The following is a 19,342-nucleotide window of genomic DNA, read 5'->3' on the forward strand; positions in this document are numbered from 1 at the left end:
GAGAGGGATTCATGGGATGACATGGATGAACTTGCACACTCTCTCATTATGTTGAATCTCTCAAAATTTGTTTATTTTAATATTAAGGATATGGCTAGTGTTGTATATAGAGTTTGGAAGAAGTTATGCAATCTCCTCTGAAGCAAACTGCTACATCACATGTTTATTGGTTAAAGAAAATTAGTGACATTTGCATGGAGAAGGGGATATCCATGTCCAACTATTTAAATGAGTTCAAGACTATCTTTAACCATATGTCAACATAAAAATTTGCCTTGAGAATTTGAGTAAGGCTATATTTTTTCTTGTGATGCTACATGAAAGTTGGGATCTTTTAGGACTCTAATCAATAACTTACCAACTACTAATGGATTGACTAGCTTGGTTATGGAAGAGGTGAATAGAAAGAATAATGGAGGTTCCAAGGGCTATTATGTACTTGCAGTGAGAGGGAGGTCAAACACAAGGGGGGAAATTCTGTGATATAGAAAACTCAAGAATTAAGCCATGCAAAGGGAATATATGGAATGCTTTTACTACAAAAGAAGGGTCACATTAAGAGGGTTTGATTTAGGAGGAGGAATAAGAAAAAGGGAAACAAAAGAGTGATCAAGATGGCAAGGAAGAGGAAAAAACAAAGGCTAAAATTGAAGAGGTAAACACCATATGTAGTAATAATGACAATGGTGATGTGGTACATATTTCTACTCATGGGGATGCATTCCTTATTACTAAGAATGATTGTATATCTCAAGATTGGATCCTTGATTCAAGGATATCATTTCATGTTACTTCTCATAGGGAATGGTTTTCTACATATGATGTAGGCAGAAAGGAGTATGTACAATTGAGAAATGACTGAGCATGTACTGTTGTTGAAGTGGGAGATATATATTTATCACTTGGTTCATGTTTTGTGCCTAGTAATGTTCGTCACATGTACCAAAATCAAACAAGAGTCTAACTTCTCAATGATTGTAATTACCATATTGTATTTAAATTGTGAAGGTTCACAATTTAGCTATTACTAGACAATCATGGATATATATTTGGTATTGTCATTTAGGCCATATGCCAATGCTAAGAATGAAAGCTCTTCTTATTTGTAGTATCTTTTGTCATTCAACTTCTTTGAATTTGAGTTGTGTGAGCACTATATGTATAGAAAACAAACTAAGATGTATTATAAGAAGGGTCTTGGTATGAGAAAATCTGAACCATAGGAATTGGATAGTGATGTCTATTGAACCTACATTTTCATTGGGAGAAGCATCTTATTTTGTTACATTCAGTGATGATGCTACTAGAAAAGTATAGGCTTATCCTATTTGTAAGAAGAGTTGTGTATTTGATGCATTTCAAAAGTCCTTAGCTTATGCGCAAAATTACTTAGGCTAGAAATTTAAATGCTCAAGGACTAATAATGGTAGGGAGTATACTTCTCATGTATTACAAAACTTTCATGAGATACTTGATATCAAAAGGAAGTTAACTACTCCTAAAAACCTAGCTTAAAATGGGGTGGCTAAAAACTATGAATAATACCATACAACAAAGAGTTCAATGTCAATCTAAGTCTCACTTATAGTTTTTGGACTAATGCTATTAATGCAACTATTCACTTGAGTAATCAATCACCTAGCAAGTCATTGGATGGTATAATTCTTGAAGAGGTGTGGTTGGAAAGAAACCCTCTTATGATCAGGTGTTTCATTATGAGGCTTATATGCATATCTCAAAGGACAAGTAGAACAAGCTTGATCCTAAGTCAAAGAAATGCATTTTTCTTGGGAATGGAGATTTAAGTGAGATGGGGACCATCCTTTGATTGTGAAGCCAAGTAGATATTTCACAACCATTATGTTATCTTCAATGAGGAGAAGATGCACAAACAACCCATCAAGATAGTTAAGATATGTAGGGTGCTACTCTAGGAGGATGGATAAAAACCATGCAAGTAGCCTATATGGCCTATCCCATATGATGTAGGGCTTGGATATCCAAGAAATATTGAGGTAGATGTACCACAACCAAGCAGGTAACCTCAGATACAAGAGAACAAACAGTTGGGATAATTGGATGCTCAAGTTGATCCAATGTTGAGACAATCTATGAGACTCTCTAGACCACCAAAGAGACCCACTCCATCTCTTAAGTATGTCATGGTGATAGATTGTGAAGAGTTTCATGTTATATTGATGCTATGAGAAGGGATGATATTTGTAAGTGCGAGAATTCTTTGCAAATAGAGGTGGACTCTTTGGTTGAGAATGATACTTGTGAGTTTATTCCTTTGTGTTAGAAAACACACATTACCATATAAATTGTACACAAGCTAAAACTTTCTCCATTTGATTCATTGCCTAAGTACAAGGCAAGATTGGTAGCCAAGGATATAAGTAAGAGAAGGGAATAGACTTTGATAAGATCTTCTCACCAATACTTAAGATGGCCACCCATCATATAGTGCTTGTATTGGTTGCCAAGGAGGATCTAAAGCTAATCCAAATGGATGTTAAGATAACTCTCTCACATGGAGATTTGCATGAAGATATTTATATATAGTAGCTAGAGGAGAGCTAGAGGGCATTATTGTAAAAGACAAGAAATAGTCAATGTGCAAGTTCCACAAGAGCTTATAAGGATTGAAATAATCACTAAAGTATTTACACCACAAGTTGCAAGTCCAACTTGCAAGATTTAATGTACTCTAAATCAAACTCTAGGTATGTAGAGCAGATGTCTTGCCATTTGGCTAAGTCTTAATATTCTTACACCATTTCATCTATTGATCTTGTAGTGTTGTACCATGACATGAGTTTTGTAATAGATTTACATCAAAACATATGCATTAGTCAAGGAATGAGAGGGAAATGTCATAAAACTTTACATGGAACTCATTTTCTTGAAAATATTGTTCATATAAATGACTTCTAGGTCTAGGGCACATCACCTCAATTGCATACTCTTTCCTTTTAAAAATGCAATGTATGAACAATATTGTAGATATACACGAATGCAATTTTAGTACAACCCAACATATGAAATCACTTTGCTTGCTTTCTAGGAATCTGACGTGCAATTTTTATGGGGTAACAACTTCCATAAGAATTGAAATAATTTTAACACTGTTGTCACTCTATCCATGTGATGTTTACAAATTCAATAAGCTTAGAAGGATTATTTGAAACATGCATTCCCTTATACAAGGTTACTTTAAAACATGTTGAGTATATTCTTCTCTTTCATCGTCCTCTTTTGCTTCTTCAAGGAGTATCCATATATATGAATACTTGTAACATTTGTGACCAATGCATCCAAAATTTTATCTATAGCCTTTTCAATGAAGTGACACATCTTACATAGATTCCTAAGGTTCCTCTAAAATTTTAATTGATTATATTATCTAGATTCAAAGGATCTCTCTTTTCTTATGTTTCTTTCACTTGTTATATAGTGTTATCATATTAAATGTGTTGGCAAGACAACCACATCACCTTGCATATCAATTAACTTGATCTTCTATATCACAAATAATAAAAAATGCATTACACACATATGATATACACATCATGTGAGATACTTTTGCTCAAGAAAGGGCTCATAATTCAAAATAAGAAGATTGATACTTTTGGCCTTTATTGAATAGTTCAATGTCAAAATTGTTATTTTGCGAAATCATTGGTTTCTCTACATGTTTCAAAGCTATGCTTCATTGGTCTCGCTTTTGGTGCTAATTTCACAATGTGCATGTACACATCACCCACTCTTTCAATAATTGCTTGGATCCAATTTTCATATCTTTGGCACCTATCAATACAACCCCAATACCAAAATGTGGATATATGCATTTTACTTTATAGTGATACTAACATTTTTTGAGTTGGTTGTTTATACAGCATATACCAATTGGCCTCCATTTGGAATGTATGTTACCACATTAAAACTAAATACATGAATAACTAGCTCTTTATGCTTTATTTCAAAGGTAGGTATCAATCAACCTAATCATAATCATGGCACTATGAGACATAGTGCCATGAGTGTTATAGATTGGGCCATGCAAGAAAGCATTTCTAGAATCATGTAGCTAACTTTGTATTAGATCTCAACATAGAGCTTCTAAAGTGAGACTCCAAACTATCTTTATAATATAATTGAATTGGAAATATAGTTTATTATACACCCTAAATGACAATATGGCTAGAATAAAGCTCATGCAAGAAATCAAGGGAGACATGCGTGAGCAAGGTGTTAAGAAAACATGGTACCATAATAAACATTATTGTTAAAACCTTTTTGGTAAAGGCATAGTTTAGATGGCTCACATACTAAAGGGGATAAGTATGTAAAATAGGATTAAAATGTCATAGCATCTTGGGGCATACTACTACATGCATCCAAAAAGTGGTTAAAGGATGTTGAGAGAGCATTAAGCTAGAGTGTCATAAGTTGATGACATGGAAATTTAATTGAGGGACTCACTTTTGGACTTACATGCTTCATAAATTGGAACTTAAATGGTAAATTACACTTGTTGAGAAATGAACGAGTTCTTTTTGTCCAAAGATCTCTTGGGAGTGTTAAATTAGCCTCCAAGCTAATTGTCATTAATACGCCTAATCATGTCCTTGATCCTTTGAGTTTACTCGCTTCCACTATAGCCATTCTGAAAGCTAATTGTTATTAGTGCCAAATCATTATGAATCCTTTGACTTGACTATGAAAATATGGGAGGAGAGAAAGGGAGCTTGAGCTCTTGCAAGATGCACAACACAGAGAATGCACACAAGGTAGGAATATGAAAACCATAGTTATTATTATTATTATTCACTATAATAGTCTATCAATAATAAAGAGAGTATAACATCCATAATATACAAGTAGTCCATAATGTGAACATGCTAACTAGAAATATGACTAGATAGATATCCCGTAACTCAAGTAGGTGGACTAACTAATGTCACTAATGTCTAGCTATAAAGCATCAATGAAATGAAATGTTGATACATGTATCACTTGTGTCGGTGATATGAATGTGGAAACTATCATCTAGGTACATGGGTATCAGCTCGTGTTAAGCTTGATATCTCAACACTTCCCCTCAAGCCCAACTCCATGATCTATACTCCAAGTGAGCTTTGAAATCATCGAAGCTTTTCTATTCCTAGGAGCTTGGTGAAAATATTTGTAACTTACTCCATTGTGCTCACATATATGAGATCAATGTAACCTAACAAGACCAGTCTCTAATGAAATGGTCTTCCCCAACTATATGCTACTCATGTTATCACAATAAATGACAACTCTCCTATCTATGTGTATTCCTAAATTATCAAGTAGCTTTCTTATCCAAGCTACCTCACATGCTACCATATAACACCATTGTACTCTGCCTCTATATTCGATAATACAATAACAGTTTACTTTTTTCTATTTCAAGTCATAGCCCCACTTCGAAAGGATAATACAATAGTTGCCAAGTGCAGTCGCCTGTTTTGAGGCGGTCTTTGGCTTCGAGGTAGCTGAGGATGTACCAGATGCCACTGATGGAGGTGTTACCTGTTGACAGCATGAAGAGTATCGATAGGCAAAGGAAATCAGACTCCAGGGCGAGAGGAGTAAGCCGGGGGTACTGTTATTTGACAGAAGAGAGAGAGAGAGAGAGAGCGCTAGAGACTGACGTAGGGAAAACAAGCAATGGAAGAGAGATCCCCTTTTCTTATGAAAGACTCATGGGTAGAGCATAATTACCGAAGCGATGGAGGGTCATTTTGGAGGGCTCAAGATCATACTCGGAGAGGCCCAGCTTCTTGCCAATGCCATCGATGATGGTGCGCCCGCCGGGGTGGATGCAGAAGTGCGAGAAGGCCTTGTGGAAATCCAGGATGTAGGGCTGGCCGTTGGTGCGACACGCGGCGAGGGCAGCCCTTAGGAGCTCGCGGAGAGGCATGGTGGGCGGCAGGAGGGGGGCGATGTCCAGGCGCAGGGCGTGGCCAGCCACGTCGAGCAGGTTCTTGGAGAAGGCCGCCCCTCGCAGGCCGCCGACGTCCTCGCGGCAGAAGATGGAGCCGTAGGCGTCGTCGGAGGCGGCGATGGTGGTGCGGACGGAGGCGATCAGCCACATCTTGGTGCGCCGTCGATCGCTGGCCCGGCCCGACAGCAGCAGAGCGCTGCCGCCGCAGCAGTAGAGGCAGTTGGTGACCAACATGATGGTGTCGGTGCCGGTCAACACGACGTACATCCTCGGGTGCGCCCGCAGGAGGTCCCTACCCTCTTACATTAGTTCAAGAGTATTAGGGAAAAGTCTAGAGAAGAGATAAAAAGAGTTTTGCACCGACCCTACATGAGAAATTATGGGGGCTATGAGATCCTAATTGAGAGAGGTAGGTTTTACTCATGCATGAAGCTATTCGAAGGAAGCATATGAAAATTATTATATTCAACGCATTTTCAATGGCTCCCTCTAGGACAACCATGAAGTCTAAGAGACATTCTTAGCTTTACACTATGAAAATTATTTTAAGAATATATATATGTTTCTTTCTATTATATATCCAAAATCACAAATGAAAGTGTGGATATTGTTCTCATATGGATTTGCATATCAAATATCACAAGAAAGAGTAGAATAGAACTTTAATAAGCATGGGCAATAATGGTTACTATAAACCTGGACGTGATTAATCTAGGTAGTCACAAAAATCTCAACAAATGATGGAGGGGACGTCACACCACATAAGTTCAATTAGTATAAATACCTTTCACTTCGATTCACTCCTCAAGAAGACAATGATGGAGATGAACTAATGATTCTTGGTTTATTCACCCCTAGCCCACAAAGAAACAAAAGTTGGGTTACACATTGCAAGTCCTTTTAGGGGGAACGATTATAATGAAAATAATAATGCACAAAAAATAAGCCAAGGCTATAACAATGTTGATGGGAGATGTATGATATAATCTAAAACACGTCTAAACTAGCATAATAAGGAACCAAAAGAAAAGAAACTACTTATGTAGTCACATCTTTGTAAAATTAAGTAGAACAACCTACAATTATCAACAATTATCCTAGCGCCCTCATAATATTAAGCTTCTTTTCTTCTATGTGCCATCTATTTCAAATATTCAATGTTCTTTATAATGTGAAGTCCATCATGTGGCAAAACATTTAACATGGTACTACCAAAATTTCATAACTATCTCTGGCCAATCAACACATTGAGCTTAGTGATAATGTTCTAAAACACATCTACAAGTAGATAACATTTTTTTTGGAAAACTTCTACCTTACCTAGAACTCTCTATCAATGCCTATTTATGTAGGAGGAAACCCTTCAATTATGCAAGCCCTTGTGATCACATCACCTTGTTGACTTGAGTGTGACCTTTTAACTTTGCTAATCATATGCACGCCTAATCAAGTTGTTAGACAAAGCCGTGGTAGCGCTCCAGGCAGATGGTTATCCTTTGAAAGATGGTGCACCATTAATGTGAGCTTTTTCTATCACCATTAATTCTGCTCCAACTTTCATTACAGACTGAGCTTTCTTTCTATAACAGCGGCAAAAGTGGCGGACGGTGGGTCTCGAGCTGCTCCCGCAGCTCCGATGCGAGCCAGCATGGAAGAGTCTCGCCCCTCTGATGGTGTCGGGCTGCCGGGCAGAGGGAGGAAGAAGAAGAGGTCGCTGCTGGCCTTTCTGGTGGGGCTGCCGGGCTTCCTCACCTCGGATGCGGGCTACGAGAGCATGGAGGTGGCGAAGCTGTTCGTTCTGGAGTATGCAGGGTACGTGGTGGTGCCGGTGCTGGTGGGGTGCATGGCGGCGGGGGGCTGCGAGGTGGCGGGTCGATGGGGGAGGCAGGATGAAGGGGTGGCGGTGGCGTTGGCGGGAACCGGGGCTGCCGCGATGATACTGTGGCTATGGATGGCGGCTTCGAAGAGGCGGGGGGTGGTTTGCTATCTGGTGGATTACGGGCTGGCCAAGCCGCTGGACGGGCAGAAGATGCCGGCCATGCGGTGCGCAGAGGTGATGCGGCGCGAGGAGGGGTTCACGTCCAAGAGCTTGCTCTTCCAGCTCAAGCTGCTGATGCGGTCCGGGCTCGGCGAGGAGACCTACGGCCCCAAATGCTTCTTTCTGGAAGGCTCCACGAAGAAGAGGGCGACGCTGGCGGACGCACGGGAGGAGGCGACGGACATGCTGTCCGGCGCCATCGACTCGCTGCTGCGCCGGACGGGTATGCGGGCGGACCAGATAGACTGCCTCATCGTCACCTGCTCCATGTTTTACCCGACCCCGTCGCTATGCTCCATCCTGGTCAATCACTACAAGATGCGGCCGGACGTGAAGACGTTCAATCTGTCCGGCATGGGAGGCTCCGCCTGCCTGCTGGCAGTGAACCTCGCGGTGGACCTCCTGCGGGCGCACCCGGGGATGTACGTGGTGGTGGCCGGCACCGAGACCATCGGCCTCGACTGGTACTCCGGCAACGAGAAGACCATGCTGATCTCCAACTGCCTCCACCGCTGCGGCGGCTACGCCCTGCTGCTGTCGGGACGGGCCAGCGACCGGCGGCGCTCCAAGATGCGCCTGGTGGCCTGCGTCCGTGCCACCACCGCCGCCTCCGACGACTCCTACGGCTCCGCCTTCAGCCGCGAGGACGCCGACGGCCTGCGGGGGGTGGCGCTGTCCATGAACCTGCTCGACGTGGCCGGCCACGCCCTGCGCCTCAACATCGGCCGCCTGCTGCCGCCCACCATGCCTCTCCGGGAGCTGCTCAAGGCCGCCCTGGTCGCCTGCCGCTCTAGCGGCAAGCCCTACACCCCGGACTTCCACCAGGCCTTCTCGCACTTCTGCATCCACCCGGGTGGCCGCGCCATCATCGATGGCATTGGCAAGAACCTGGGCCTCTCCGAGTATGACCTTGAGCCCTCCAAGATGGCTCTCCATCGCTTCGGTAATGCTCTCCCTTGTTCTCTTTCCTACGGTCTCTAGTGCTCGCGCTCTCTCTCTCTCTCTCTCTCTCTCTCTCTCTCTCTCGTCTACTACGCTCTTGTGGAATATATAACACCCCCGGTTATACTCCTCTCGCTCTGGAGTCTGATCTTCTTTGCCTACCATACTATTCGTGCTGTCGACAGGTAACACGTCCAGCAGTGGCATCTGGTACGTCCTCGGCTACCTCGAAGCCAAAGACCGCCTCAAACCAGGCGAATGCATCTGGCAGGTCAGCCTGGGCTCCGGCTTCAAGTGCAACAGTGCCGTTTGGAAGGTGCTGGGGAATCTCCAACCCAAGCATGAGTGCAACCCTTGGCTCGACCGCATCGACCAGTACCCGGTAACAGTCGTTGACACCATCACACCCGATCATCACCTCTATCCTTTCATCAGAGAAGCCGAGACGTTAATCGTAGCGGAATCAAAAGCCGACTTCGGAAACCGAGAGGAATGTTAGCGATAAACAAATACTTCGCCTATTTCCCTATGGTTCAGTATCTATTAAGTTTTATTTAAAATTACGAATGTATATATTGAAGCGTCACAACCTAACTGAAAAGGCAGAACGCTTCTTGTAAATAACCCACGAACTTGATTAATGAAATACACAGAAAACTTGTCTACACAGAGCAACCTGTCTTGTCATCATCGTCTACAATTCTGATGAGATTCTGAATATGTTCTCTCTTCATAACTCTGAATATATATTGTATGTTTAATAGTCGTCTACATGGTATCAAAAACTGACGATTACTAATTCTGTGATCCTTTAGCCCTCTCGCTTCCTGTTGCTGCAGATTTAGCCTCTTGATTTGATCCGGACCTATCAAGAAGCAATGGCTGCGGCGTCAACTTCCTCATCCCTCACAAAATACTACCAAATCGAAAAGCTTCAAGGCAGTAATTATCTTCCGTGGAGTCTTCGCATCAAGATGGTCCTTGAGAAAGCTGGAAATTGGGGAGTTACTGATGGCTCAGAACCTGACCTTGCAAAGCAACCTATTGCAGCCGGTGCCCAACCTCCTACTGACGCAGAGAAAGCGGCATGGAAGAAGAAAGATCTGAAAGCCAGAACGGAGATCATTATGCATCTTGGTGATTGTCAACTTCAACTTGTTCGAACGCTGGAAACTGCTTACGAAATGTGGGCACTTCTCAAGACGCAGTACCAACAAACCAATGTTGTCTCCCTTGTTCTTCTTCACAAACAACATTGCCTCAGCGAAGCTTGGCAGGCTGCGAATGACAATCTACTCATTGCGGGACTTCACCTCCCTGAGGAGGTCCAAGTAAACATTTTGCTTGCTGCTTTACCTGATTCATGGCAATCTTTTGTCTCGCAGCATTCTACCACACCTAATCTGAAGCTAACTACCTTGCTGGCTAATATAAGACAAGAAGATCAGATTCGAAACAAGGGCAAAAACACCATAGCCCCAAGTACCTCTCCCATTACTCCTCAAGCCATGCTTGCTGGTGGTTATCGGCCAAATTCCCGCTTTCAACCACGTCAATTCAGCACCCAACAAATCCGTCCGTCTTTTGGAACACGGCAATCACGTTCCTTAATGCAACCGATGTTCAATCCCTCTTGTTTTCGCAACACTATGTGACCTTCTCCTTCTAATAATAATGTCTGTCTGTAATTTCTGCCATCTCAAAGGCCATACTGAGCGACAATGTCGCACTAAAAGACGCCAGCTTCGTAACACTCCGAGCCCTCGATTGAATGCAAACTTGGCCTATTCTGCTGATGAGGCGATTGATGATGTTGCTACCATGCACCTTTATGCTGCTATAGCCACTCCAACTTTTGGTGCTGATGCTTGGTACCTTGACACCGGTGCCACACACCATATGACGGGCACCCAAGAATGGTTACATGACTACCACCCAACCTCATCTCTTGAGGTTCGTCTGGGTGATGATGCCTTATACCAAGCTGTTGGAAAAGGGTCTCTACATTTGAAGCTACCTACTGGTGCTACTACTGTGATTCCAAATGTGTATTATGTCCCCGGCTTAACAAAGCACCTTCTTTCAGTCAATGAACTGACAAGCCATGGTACTTCGGTGGAGTTTCAACACAACTATTGTGTTATCAAGACCCCTTCTCCTTCTGGTGTTCCCACACACCTCATTTGCCCCAAGCAAGGTCATCTCTATCCCCTAGGATTGGCTGTTATTAGCCCCAGCATGGAGCTTTATGCTGCTGCTAGCACTCAAGATGAGGACACCTTGCCCTAGGATTGGCTGTTATTAGCCCCAGCATGGAGCTTTATGCTGCTGCTAGCACTCAAGATGAGGACACCTTGCTATGGCACTATCGGTTGGGTCATCCTCATGTACAGGCAATGCGTACTCTACAAACACACCATATGGTGGAAGGTTTTAACCCCAAACTGAGCCGAGTTTCCTTATGTGAGGCATGTATCTTTGGAAAGATGACCCTGCACCAAATTTCCTAGATCCAAGAGCAAGACTAAAGGATCCTTGGAACTTGTTCATTCTAACCTCTGTGGTCCCATGCCCACTACTTCACTTACCGGCTCCTCTTACCTTCTAACTTTTATTGATGATTGGTCCAAGTACACTATTTTGTACTTTCTAAAGAAAAAATCAGAAGTGCTTACCCATTTTAAGCACTACAAGACTTTTGCCGAGCGACAACTGAATAAGACACTTCGAAGCTTCGCACCGACAACGCTGGCGAGTATATCTCGAATGAGTTCACAGCTTATTGTAGTCAAGAGGGAATTTTCCACCAGTTTACCGTTCCCTATCCCCATAACAAAATGGGCTGGCTGAGAGAAAGAATCGCACCTTGCTTAATGGGGTGTGCGCTATGCTTCAAACTGCGGGGCTTTCACAATCTTTTTGGGAAGAAGCTGCTGCCACAGCCTGCTATGTTCAAAACCGGCTTCCTACTCACACTCTGCCAAATTAAACTCCCTATGAGCTATGGCATGAGAAACTTGATCTTTCCAATCTTCCCATATTTGGCACGCCTTGTTACACTCTAATTCCATCTGAGAAGCGTGACAAACTCTCCTCGCATGCTGAGCGGGGTATTCTAGTCGGGTATGGTGATCGTTTTGGTGTGAAGGGCTACCGCATCTATAACCCCACAACTCGTACATTCTTCTTCAGTCGAGATCTTCTTTGTCAAGATCATTTGCTGATTGTAACTCCTCCTGGCTGTGAACATTTTCCTGGTACATCAACTACCACTTCTCCTCTTGCTGTTCCCAGCCCATCTAGTGATCCCGGCCCATCTTGGAGCTATGCTGAGGCATCCTCTACTACATCACCACCTGTTCCTATAGTACCTGGTGCACCACCTCTGCCACCTACTGCTCCTAGTGGTCCTGTCCTTGGCTCTCAGCCTGTTACACCTGCTCGCCCAGAAGTGGTATCTCCTGTGCTACTATCCCCAGCTGTTAGTCTTCGCTCAAATACTTCCTCACATTCAATACCTCGGAGACTTCATCATCAGGCTGCCATTTCACATCCTCCCTCTGAGATGGTGTTACCTACAACAATTACAAGAGTTCCTCATAATCGCTTTACACGCCTAAATTATACATCTCCTATATTCCAGCCCACAAATGCACCAAGCTCTTCTCGAGATCAGCCTCGTACTGACTCTAGCTAGAGTGCGTCATCTTCTTCTCTCGAGTCTCCTCCTCTTAGGACTCAGCGGATCCAAGACATTATCACTGACCTTAACATTGCTACAGCACAGTCATCAAGTAATCATTTAAATGATGGCACTATTAATGTAACTGCTGCTCTTGCCTCTCCCAAGGCCCATCTTTGGCGTGCGGCAATGGAGGCTGAGATGGCCTCTCTCCGACATAACAACACTTGGGTATTGGTCCCACTCCCTGTTAGATTTCATGGAAGCAGGAAGGAGAGCAACACAGAGTGAAGCAACATGCTTACACTCTCTATTCTTCTTCTTATTCATTTTGCACACACACATAGTGCATATACAACCTAAGGTCATAAAGACCATTCACACTAGAAGTAACACGGACTTATTTAATACACCTAACTAATCTAGCCAGACTAGCTGTGTCCAGCTCATGTTGGTCAAACACACATGTACGAGCTTGATATTCTAACACTCCCCCTCACGGTCAAGATAGCATATGTACTCCAAGCAGCTGTCTAAAACCACAAAACTTATATTTACCCAAGGACTTGGTAAAGATATCCGCTACCTGTTCATCAGTCTTCACATGCATAAGATCAACTCGTCCTGCAAGAACCATCTCTCTAATGAAATGGTAGTGTACCTCAATGTGTTTCGTCCTGGCATGATAGACTGAATTCATAGGCAGGAGTACACTACTCAGATTGTCACATAGTAACTTCACTGGAGCATCTACCTGTATGTCCAAATCAGCCATAAGCTTGAGCAGCCATGAAATCTCGCATGCTGCCAATGCAACACCCCTGTACTCTGCCTCAGTACTTGACAGAGCAACCGTAGGTTGCTTCTTGCTGCTCCAGCTAATCATGCCGCTACCAAATCCAAATGCATATCCACTCGTAGATCTACGATCATATGAGCAACCTGAACACCATATTGGAGAATATGGGAATTTCCCATAAGTTTGGGACATATGGTCAAATCTTTGGATTTATCATAAATTGAGCATTAGAACTCCAAATTGAGCGCTCTATAGCTCAAGAGATTCTATTTTTCAAGCTCTTTCCAATGATAGGTCACATCATATGGTTTTGAGAAGCTTATGGGCATGTTATCCGGGTGCCACCTTTTTAGTATTCAAAAAATGGGAATTGGGAGATTCCCAAACTCACTAATATTGTGTTCCTGCCCAATCTGCATCCGTGTATCCAGTCAATATCAAGGGCTTATCTCTGACATAGAACAGCCCATACTCTACAGTGGACTTAACATATCTCATAATGCGTCTAACTGCATCCAAGTGCGGCTTTCTAGGCTTCTGCATAAACTAGCTTATGAGCCCTACAGTATAGCTCAAGTCAGGCCTAGTGATGGTCAAGTAAATCAAGCTGCCAACCATCTGCCTGTACATAGTCACATCCTCTACTTCAGTCCCAGTGTTCATGTCTAGCTTGACATTCTGATCAAGAGGTGTATCTAGCGGTTTGCATTCAGCCATGCCATACTTCTTCAGCATCTCTATGGCATAGTGCTTCTGCATCAGCCATAACCCATTGTCAGCTGGAATTACCTCAATGCCTAAGAAATACTTCAGTTCTCCCAGGTCTTTCATGTCAAATTCAGATTTCAGCATCTTCATTGCATGCTGTATGCCCAAGTCATCATCACCAGTGATTATCAAATCATCAACAAATATGACCAGCACTACTAAACCACTGTCAGTCTTCTTTGTAAATAGGCTATGATCAGCCCTACCAACAGCAAAACCCAATCTTTGCAAGTAGTTACTGATCCTAGCATGCCAAGCTCTCAGAGCCTGTTTCAGCCCGTATAATGCCTTTTTCAGCCTGCATACATAATGCTGAAAATCAGGGTGCACATACCCTTTCGGCTGAACTATATAGACATCCTCTGCTAGGTCACCGTTAAGAAATGCATTCTTAACATCCATCTGCTGCAATTTCTAGCCTTTAGCAGCAGCCAAGGCAATCACAGTGCGTATAGTTGCCATCTTGGCAACAGGGCTGAATGTTTCCTCATAATCAAGTCCATACTGTTGGGCATACCCCTTTGCAACCAGCCTGGCTTTGTATCTCTCCACACTGCCATCTGACTTGCATTTGATTTTGTAGACCCATTTGCAGCCAATGGTCTTTTTCCCTTCAGGCAGTGGTACTAAATCCCATGTTTTATTTTCAGCCAAGGCATTCATTTCTTCATCCATGGCTACACACCAATTCTCATCTTTCACTGCTTCAGCATATGTACTTGGTTCTTTGACCTCCATCACTTTTGTCATGTACGCATAATGCTTTGCAGAGTAGCCATTGTATGTCAACCTGTCAACAGGGTATCTGACCCTCTGCGAGCATCTAAGCTATGGTGCACTACTCGATTCACCTCTCTCATGAGGTGGAATGTACCTGTTCTGCCTTGTGTCAGGTGTATAGACAGTCGGAATACCAAGTTCGCTATCTAAAGTATCACTAGACTCATAGCCCGAAGTCATTCTGCCAGGTGTCATCATACCAGATGCATCCTCAATAACTTTCTCTTTTCCTTTGCTGTTCAAGACATCATGTCTCCCCCTCACTGACATACCCGTGTCAGTGGACGGTGAGCTCCTCAATCTCCCTGTCCATGGGGATACTGTCTGACTGATAGGTCCTGCCATAGCAGTGCTCTGCTGCAAATCAACTGTAGAGACATGAGTGGAAGGCATATCGGATGGCACTACAACTGGTAATACATACCAAGAACCCATCTCATCAAAGATAACATCCCTGCTTATCAAAGTCTCCCTGGTAGAGGGATCATATCATTTGTATGCCTTCTTCTCCTGCGAATATCCAATGAAAACACACTTATGTGCTTTGGGATCCAACTTCTTCCTTTTCTCATCTGGAATATGCACATAAGCAAGACAGCCAAAGACTTTCATGTGACTTACATCTGGCTTATAGCCATACAACTTCTCAAACGGTGTCATCTCATGAATACCTGCAGTGGGAGTCCTGTTCAAAATGTATACGACTGTCATAACAGCCTCTGCCCAATAGTAAAGTGGCATATGCTTTTCATTCATCATAGCCCTAGTAGCCTCCATCAGAATTCTATTCTTGCTTTCAGCTACTCCGTTTTGCTGCGGAGTGTAGCGGCAGGTGAGCTGCCTACGAATGCCATTTTCAGCCAAAAAATCATCAAATTCATTTGATACATACTCCCCACCACTATCAGATCTCAAGCAAGAGATGTAGCATTCAAACTCCTTCTCAACCTGTGCTTTAAATTGCTGAAAAACAGCAAAGACCTCATCTTTTGTTTTCAATATGTAAAGCCAGGTATATCGACTGTAGTCGTCAATGAAGGATACATAATATCTAGAACCTCCCATAGATACATTATGAGCTGGCCCCCAAACATCAGAATGCACTAACTGCAATGGACGTGTACTCTGTCGTACATTCCTGATAAATGGCAATCGTGACTGCTTACCAAACTGGCAAGCCTCGCATACATGACCAATATCTGAATATTGGAACTTCGGTAACCCTGTAACCAGCTGTTTCTTTTGCATAATTTGTAGCCTTTGCAAATTTACATGCCCCACTCTCTTATGCCATATTTCCAAATCCCTAACAGTGCCAGAACCATGGGCAAACATAGCTGAATTCAGCTATGGCAAAGAAGCATCAAGAGTAAACATTCTGCCATTCCTGTGACCACGAGCTATCAACTTGCAGCCATTTCCAAATTCTTCAATAAAGCAGCCATGCTTATTGAATCTAACCTGCAAGTTCTGCTCCGTCATCTGACCAACAGATAACAAGTTCTTCGTAATTGAAGGGATATGCAATACATCATGCAAATTTTTCTTTCTGCCATTATGGACCACAAGAGGCACTTTGCCTTTATGCTCAATGCTATGTTGTGTGTCATCACCTGTGCATACATAGCCATGCTTTTCAGCCACCATATCCATGAACCAATCACCATGAGGGGTCATGTGATTCGACGTCCCCAATTCAATGTACCACACTGCATCATCAGATGATTTTTCAGGAGCCTTATCTTTGACATACTGCATGGCAAACAGTCTATCACCATAGTCATCTGCCTGACTGGACGTAGCATAATGTCCATGCTACTTGCCCTTCTGATTTCCCTGCTTCTTCCAGCAATCCTTTGCAATACGCCCATACTTTTCGCAGTAATGACAATCCTTATCTTTATTTGGATTGTCTGACTGACGCTGCTACTGCCATGAGCCTTTGCCACGGGAGTTAGATCTCCCCCTGGCTCGAAAGTTTCCACCACCTCTTGCATTTGATGACTGCTGATTGCTATTACTATAGGATGCATTCTGCTGGCCTCCTCTGCCAGATCCATAGCCTCTACCACGGTTACCACTACCACGCTGATTCGAATAAAAAACTGCATCCTTATTCTTTGAGCTGCTTGACCCTGTAGCTAAGCCAAGCTTCACCTCTTCATGAATCAATAATGCAACCAGCTCATTAAAATCAGGCATCTCAGCCCGCACAGATACTGAAGTGTCAAAATACTTGTACTCCGAACCCAAGCCATTTAAGGTCATTGCAACCATATCCTCATCTTCTACCTGTGAGCCAACAGATGCCAGCTGATCTGCTATGGTCTTAACCTCTGTGACCTAATCTTGTATGGATCTATTCTTCCTCTCCATGTTATTGAATTTCTGCTTCAGTTGTATCTTTCTTGCACTTGTAGTTGTGCCATAGTATTTGACCAATATATTCCATGCATCTGTTGGGGATTTATAGTTCATGATCTGCATCACCATAGCATCTGAGATACATAATGACAACCAATGTAAAACTCTGCGAGCTCTTTCCGTCCAAGCTCGATGCGCTCGTCTTTGATCAGCTGTAGGATTCCTATTTGGAACTTCGGGTTCAGCCTCAACACCTGTCACTAAGTCCCAGTATCCTTTGCCTATCAGAAAGTTCTCCATGCGGAACTTCCATATTGCATAATTGTTGCTATTAAGCTTTTCTCCCACAATCTGGGTTACATTATCAGTTCTATCAGCATTTGCCATGTTGCAGACCTTGCCTGACTACCTGCAAACCAAGATCTTCTTAACAGTTCAACTTCAACCCGGAACTGTTTATGACAGTTTTCTGCAATTAATTGCAGTAAAAAACTAGGGTATTTCAGCCCACTAACAGTCCAAAACAGCTCACACCAAGTGGCTTAACCTGTGAGTAAAGCAGTCAATGCAAATACTATGTATTCACTTCGGTTTGAACTCCTGCAACCTCATTGCCAGGGTACATATATGCAGTCTGAAAACTGTAATTCTGTGAGTGACCAACAATGATTTCAAGCCCAAAACTGAGTAGTATACATGGCATACATATCCCAAACCTTCATAGACATCTGCTAGTACATGTAGCAAACCGAGCATAACCAATGGGGCACAAATAAGTGCATAGATAGCAAGTATAAGTATCAAGCCTTCTGCTTACAAATTGCAGTTAGTAACTTCTCAGTAAACCACCGTCAATCCAGCTCCAAAAATAGCCTCAAATCATGTTAGACATTCACTTTGAAGTTTTAGGTTCAATACATGAGCATTCGGGTAACTATAGGCATCCTGTCTTCATGAATCCAATTTATATATTGCATTTACTGCTTGCAACCACTGAGACAATGTCACTGCAGTAATCACCAGCCGTAGACTTCAACTTCCATGATCCCTTGATGCTCAACCCAATCCATAAACCTCCAGTATACATATCCCATGTCATACATATGGTAGATCCCAGCCAAGTGTCAAGTAATGCTTCAGTGAAAGCTAATGCTTGCTGCCCACTGTTCTGAGACAGGTTTCCAGCCTGTTTACACTTCCAAATCTGAGTATTTTCTTCAAGGAACTTCAGCTCAAAGTCTTGAGAACTGATACTTATGTCTTCTAGAATGCTCCTAGGCTCCAGTGAGGTCCATAAAGCATGTCAGAGAGCTTCAAGGCTCTTCCAAAGTATTGCATATGCTGTATATACACTGTATACAGCAGTTCAGCCTTCTATTCCAGGTCTGTGTACTCTGATTTTAGCTCATAAGAGAGCTCCAACACAAGCAATGACTTCTTGTAACCCTGAACTACCTTCCAATGTCTATTCACTAGCATTTGATGACCTCTTGTACAGTGCTCATGTCAATTTTGCTTCAGCAGAAGCCATGCCTTCAACAGGCGCAAACACGCAGGCTGGGCAAATCTGTGCTGCTACACATCTTGCTCATTACTATGATAATGATGCACTCACTGGTGCTCAATCAGTCCTTGGAAGACTCCTCAGCAAGCCACAACCCTGCTTCAAGCAATGAGACTCCAATGCTTCACAGTACATACCTCTGTGTGACCAGTGATGGAAATGACAGTCAGTCCTCTTCTTTTTCCAGCTCTTCAGTTCACTCTTCAAGTCTTCTTCTTGAGTGCATTCCACCAGTGAGCCCATTCATGGCTCTGATACCATGTTAGATTTCATGGAAGCAGGAAGGAGAGCAACACGGAGTGAACAACATGCTTACACTCTCTATTCTTCTTCTTATTCATTTTGCACACACACATAGTGCATATACAACCTAAGGTCATAAAGACCATTCACACTAGAAGTAACACCAACTTATTTAATATACCTAA

At 42.9% G+C, this 19,342-nt stretch overlaps 2 protein-coding genes across 7 annotated transcripts; one reads left to right on the plus strand and one right to left on the minus strand.

The window, feature by feature from the left end:
* Positions 1-4,314: 4,314 nt before the first annotated feature.
* On the minus strand, positions 4,315-9,257 carry LOC148033139 (3-ketoacyl-CoA synthase 20-like). 3 transcript variants are annotated; one of them, XM_087680895.1, is made up of 4 exons: positions 9,120-9,257; positions 6,762-6,831; positions 5,755-6,276; positions 4,315-5,562 (listed from the first exon to the last, which is right to left on the minus strand). In XM_087680895.1, the coding sequence occupies exons 3-4, from the start codon at positions 6,242-6,244 to the stop codon at positions 5,444-5,446; spliced, it is 609 nt and encodes a 202-aa protein (XP_087537021.1). In that variant the 5' UTR covers positions 6,245-6,276; positions 6,762-6,831; positions 9,120-9,257; the 3' UTR covers positions 4,315-5,443. The 3 variants fall into 3 exon arrangements, with proteins under 3 accessions (XP_087537021.1, XP_087537020.1, XP_087537019.1); XM_087680894.1 differs by lacking the exon at positions 9,120-9,257 and having other exon boundaries at positions 6,762-7,155; XM_087680893.1 differs by lacking the exon at positions 9,120-9,257 and having other exon boundaries at positions 5,755-7,155.
* Positions 6,332-9,939, plus strand: LOC148033140 (3-ketoacyl-CoA synthase 13-like). 4 transcript variants are annotated; one of them, XM_087680890.1, is made up of 4 exons: positions 6,332-6,386; positions 7,567-8,958; positions 9,143-9,339; positions 9,773-9,939. In XM_087680890.1, exons 1-4 carry the CDS (start codon positions 6,347-6,349, stop codon positions 9,800-9,802), a joined length of 1,659 nt encoding a protein of 552 aa, XP_087537016.1. In that variant the 5' UTR covers positions 6,332-6,346; the 3' UTR covers positions 9,803-9,939. The 4 variants fall into 4 exon arrangements, with proteins under 4 accessions (XP_087537016.1, XP_087537018.1, XP_087537014.1 ...); XM_087680892.1 differs by having other exon boundaries at positions 9,797-9,936; XM_087680888.1 differs by lacking the exon at positions 9,773-9,939 and having other exon boundaries at positions 9,143-9,456.
* Positions 9,940-19,342: the final 9,403 nt, after the last annotated feature.

The sequence above is a fragment of the Lygodium microphyllum genome, chromosome 7 (assembly GCF_053477565.2).
Source record: "Lygodium microphyllum isolate KBCC chromosome 7, Lygodium_microphyllum_v1.1.10, whole genome shotgun sequence".
Lineage (NCBI taxonomy): Eukaryota > Viridiplantae > Streptophyta > Polypodiopsida > Schizaeales > Lygodiaceae > Lygodium > Lygodium microphyllum.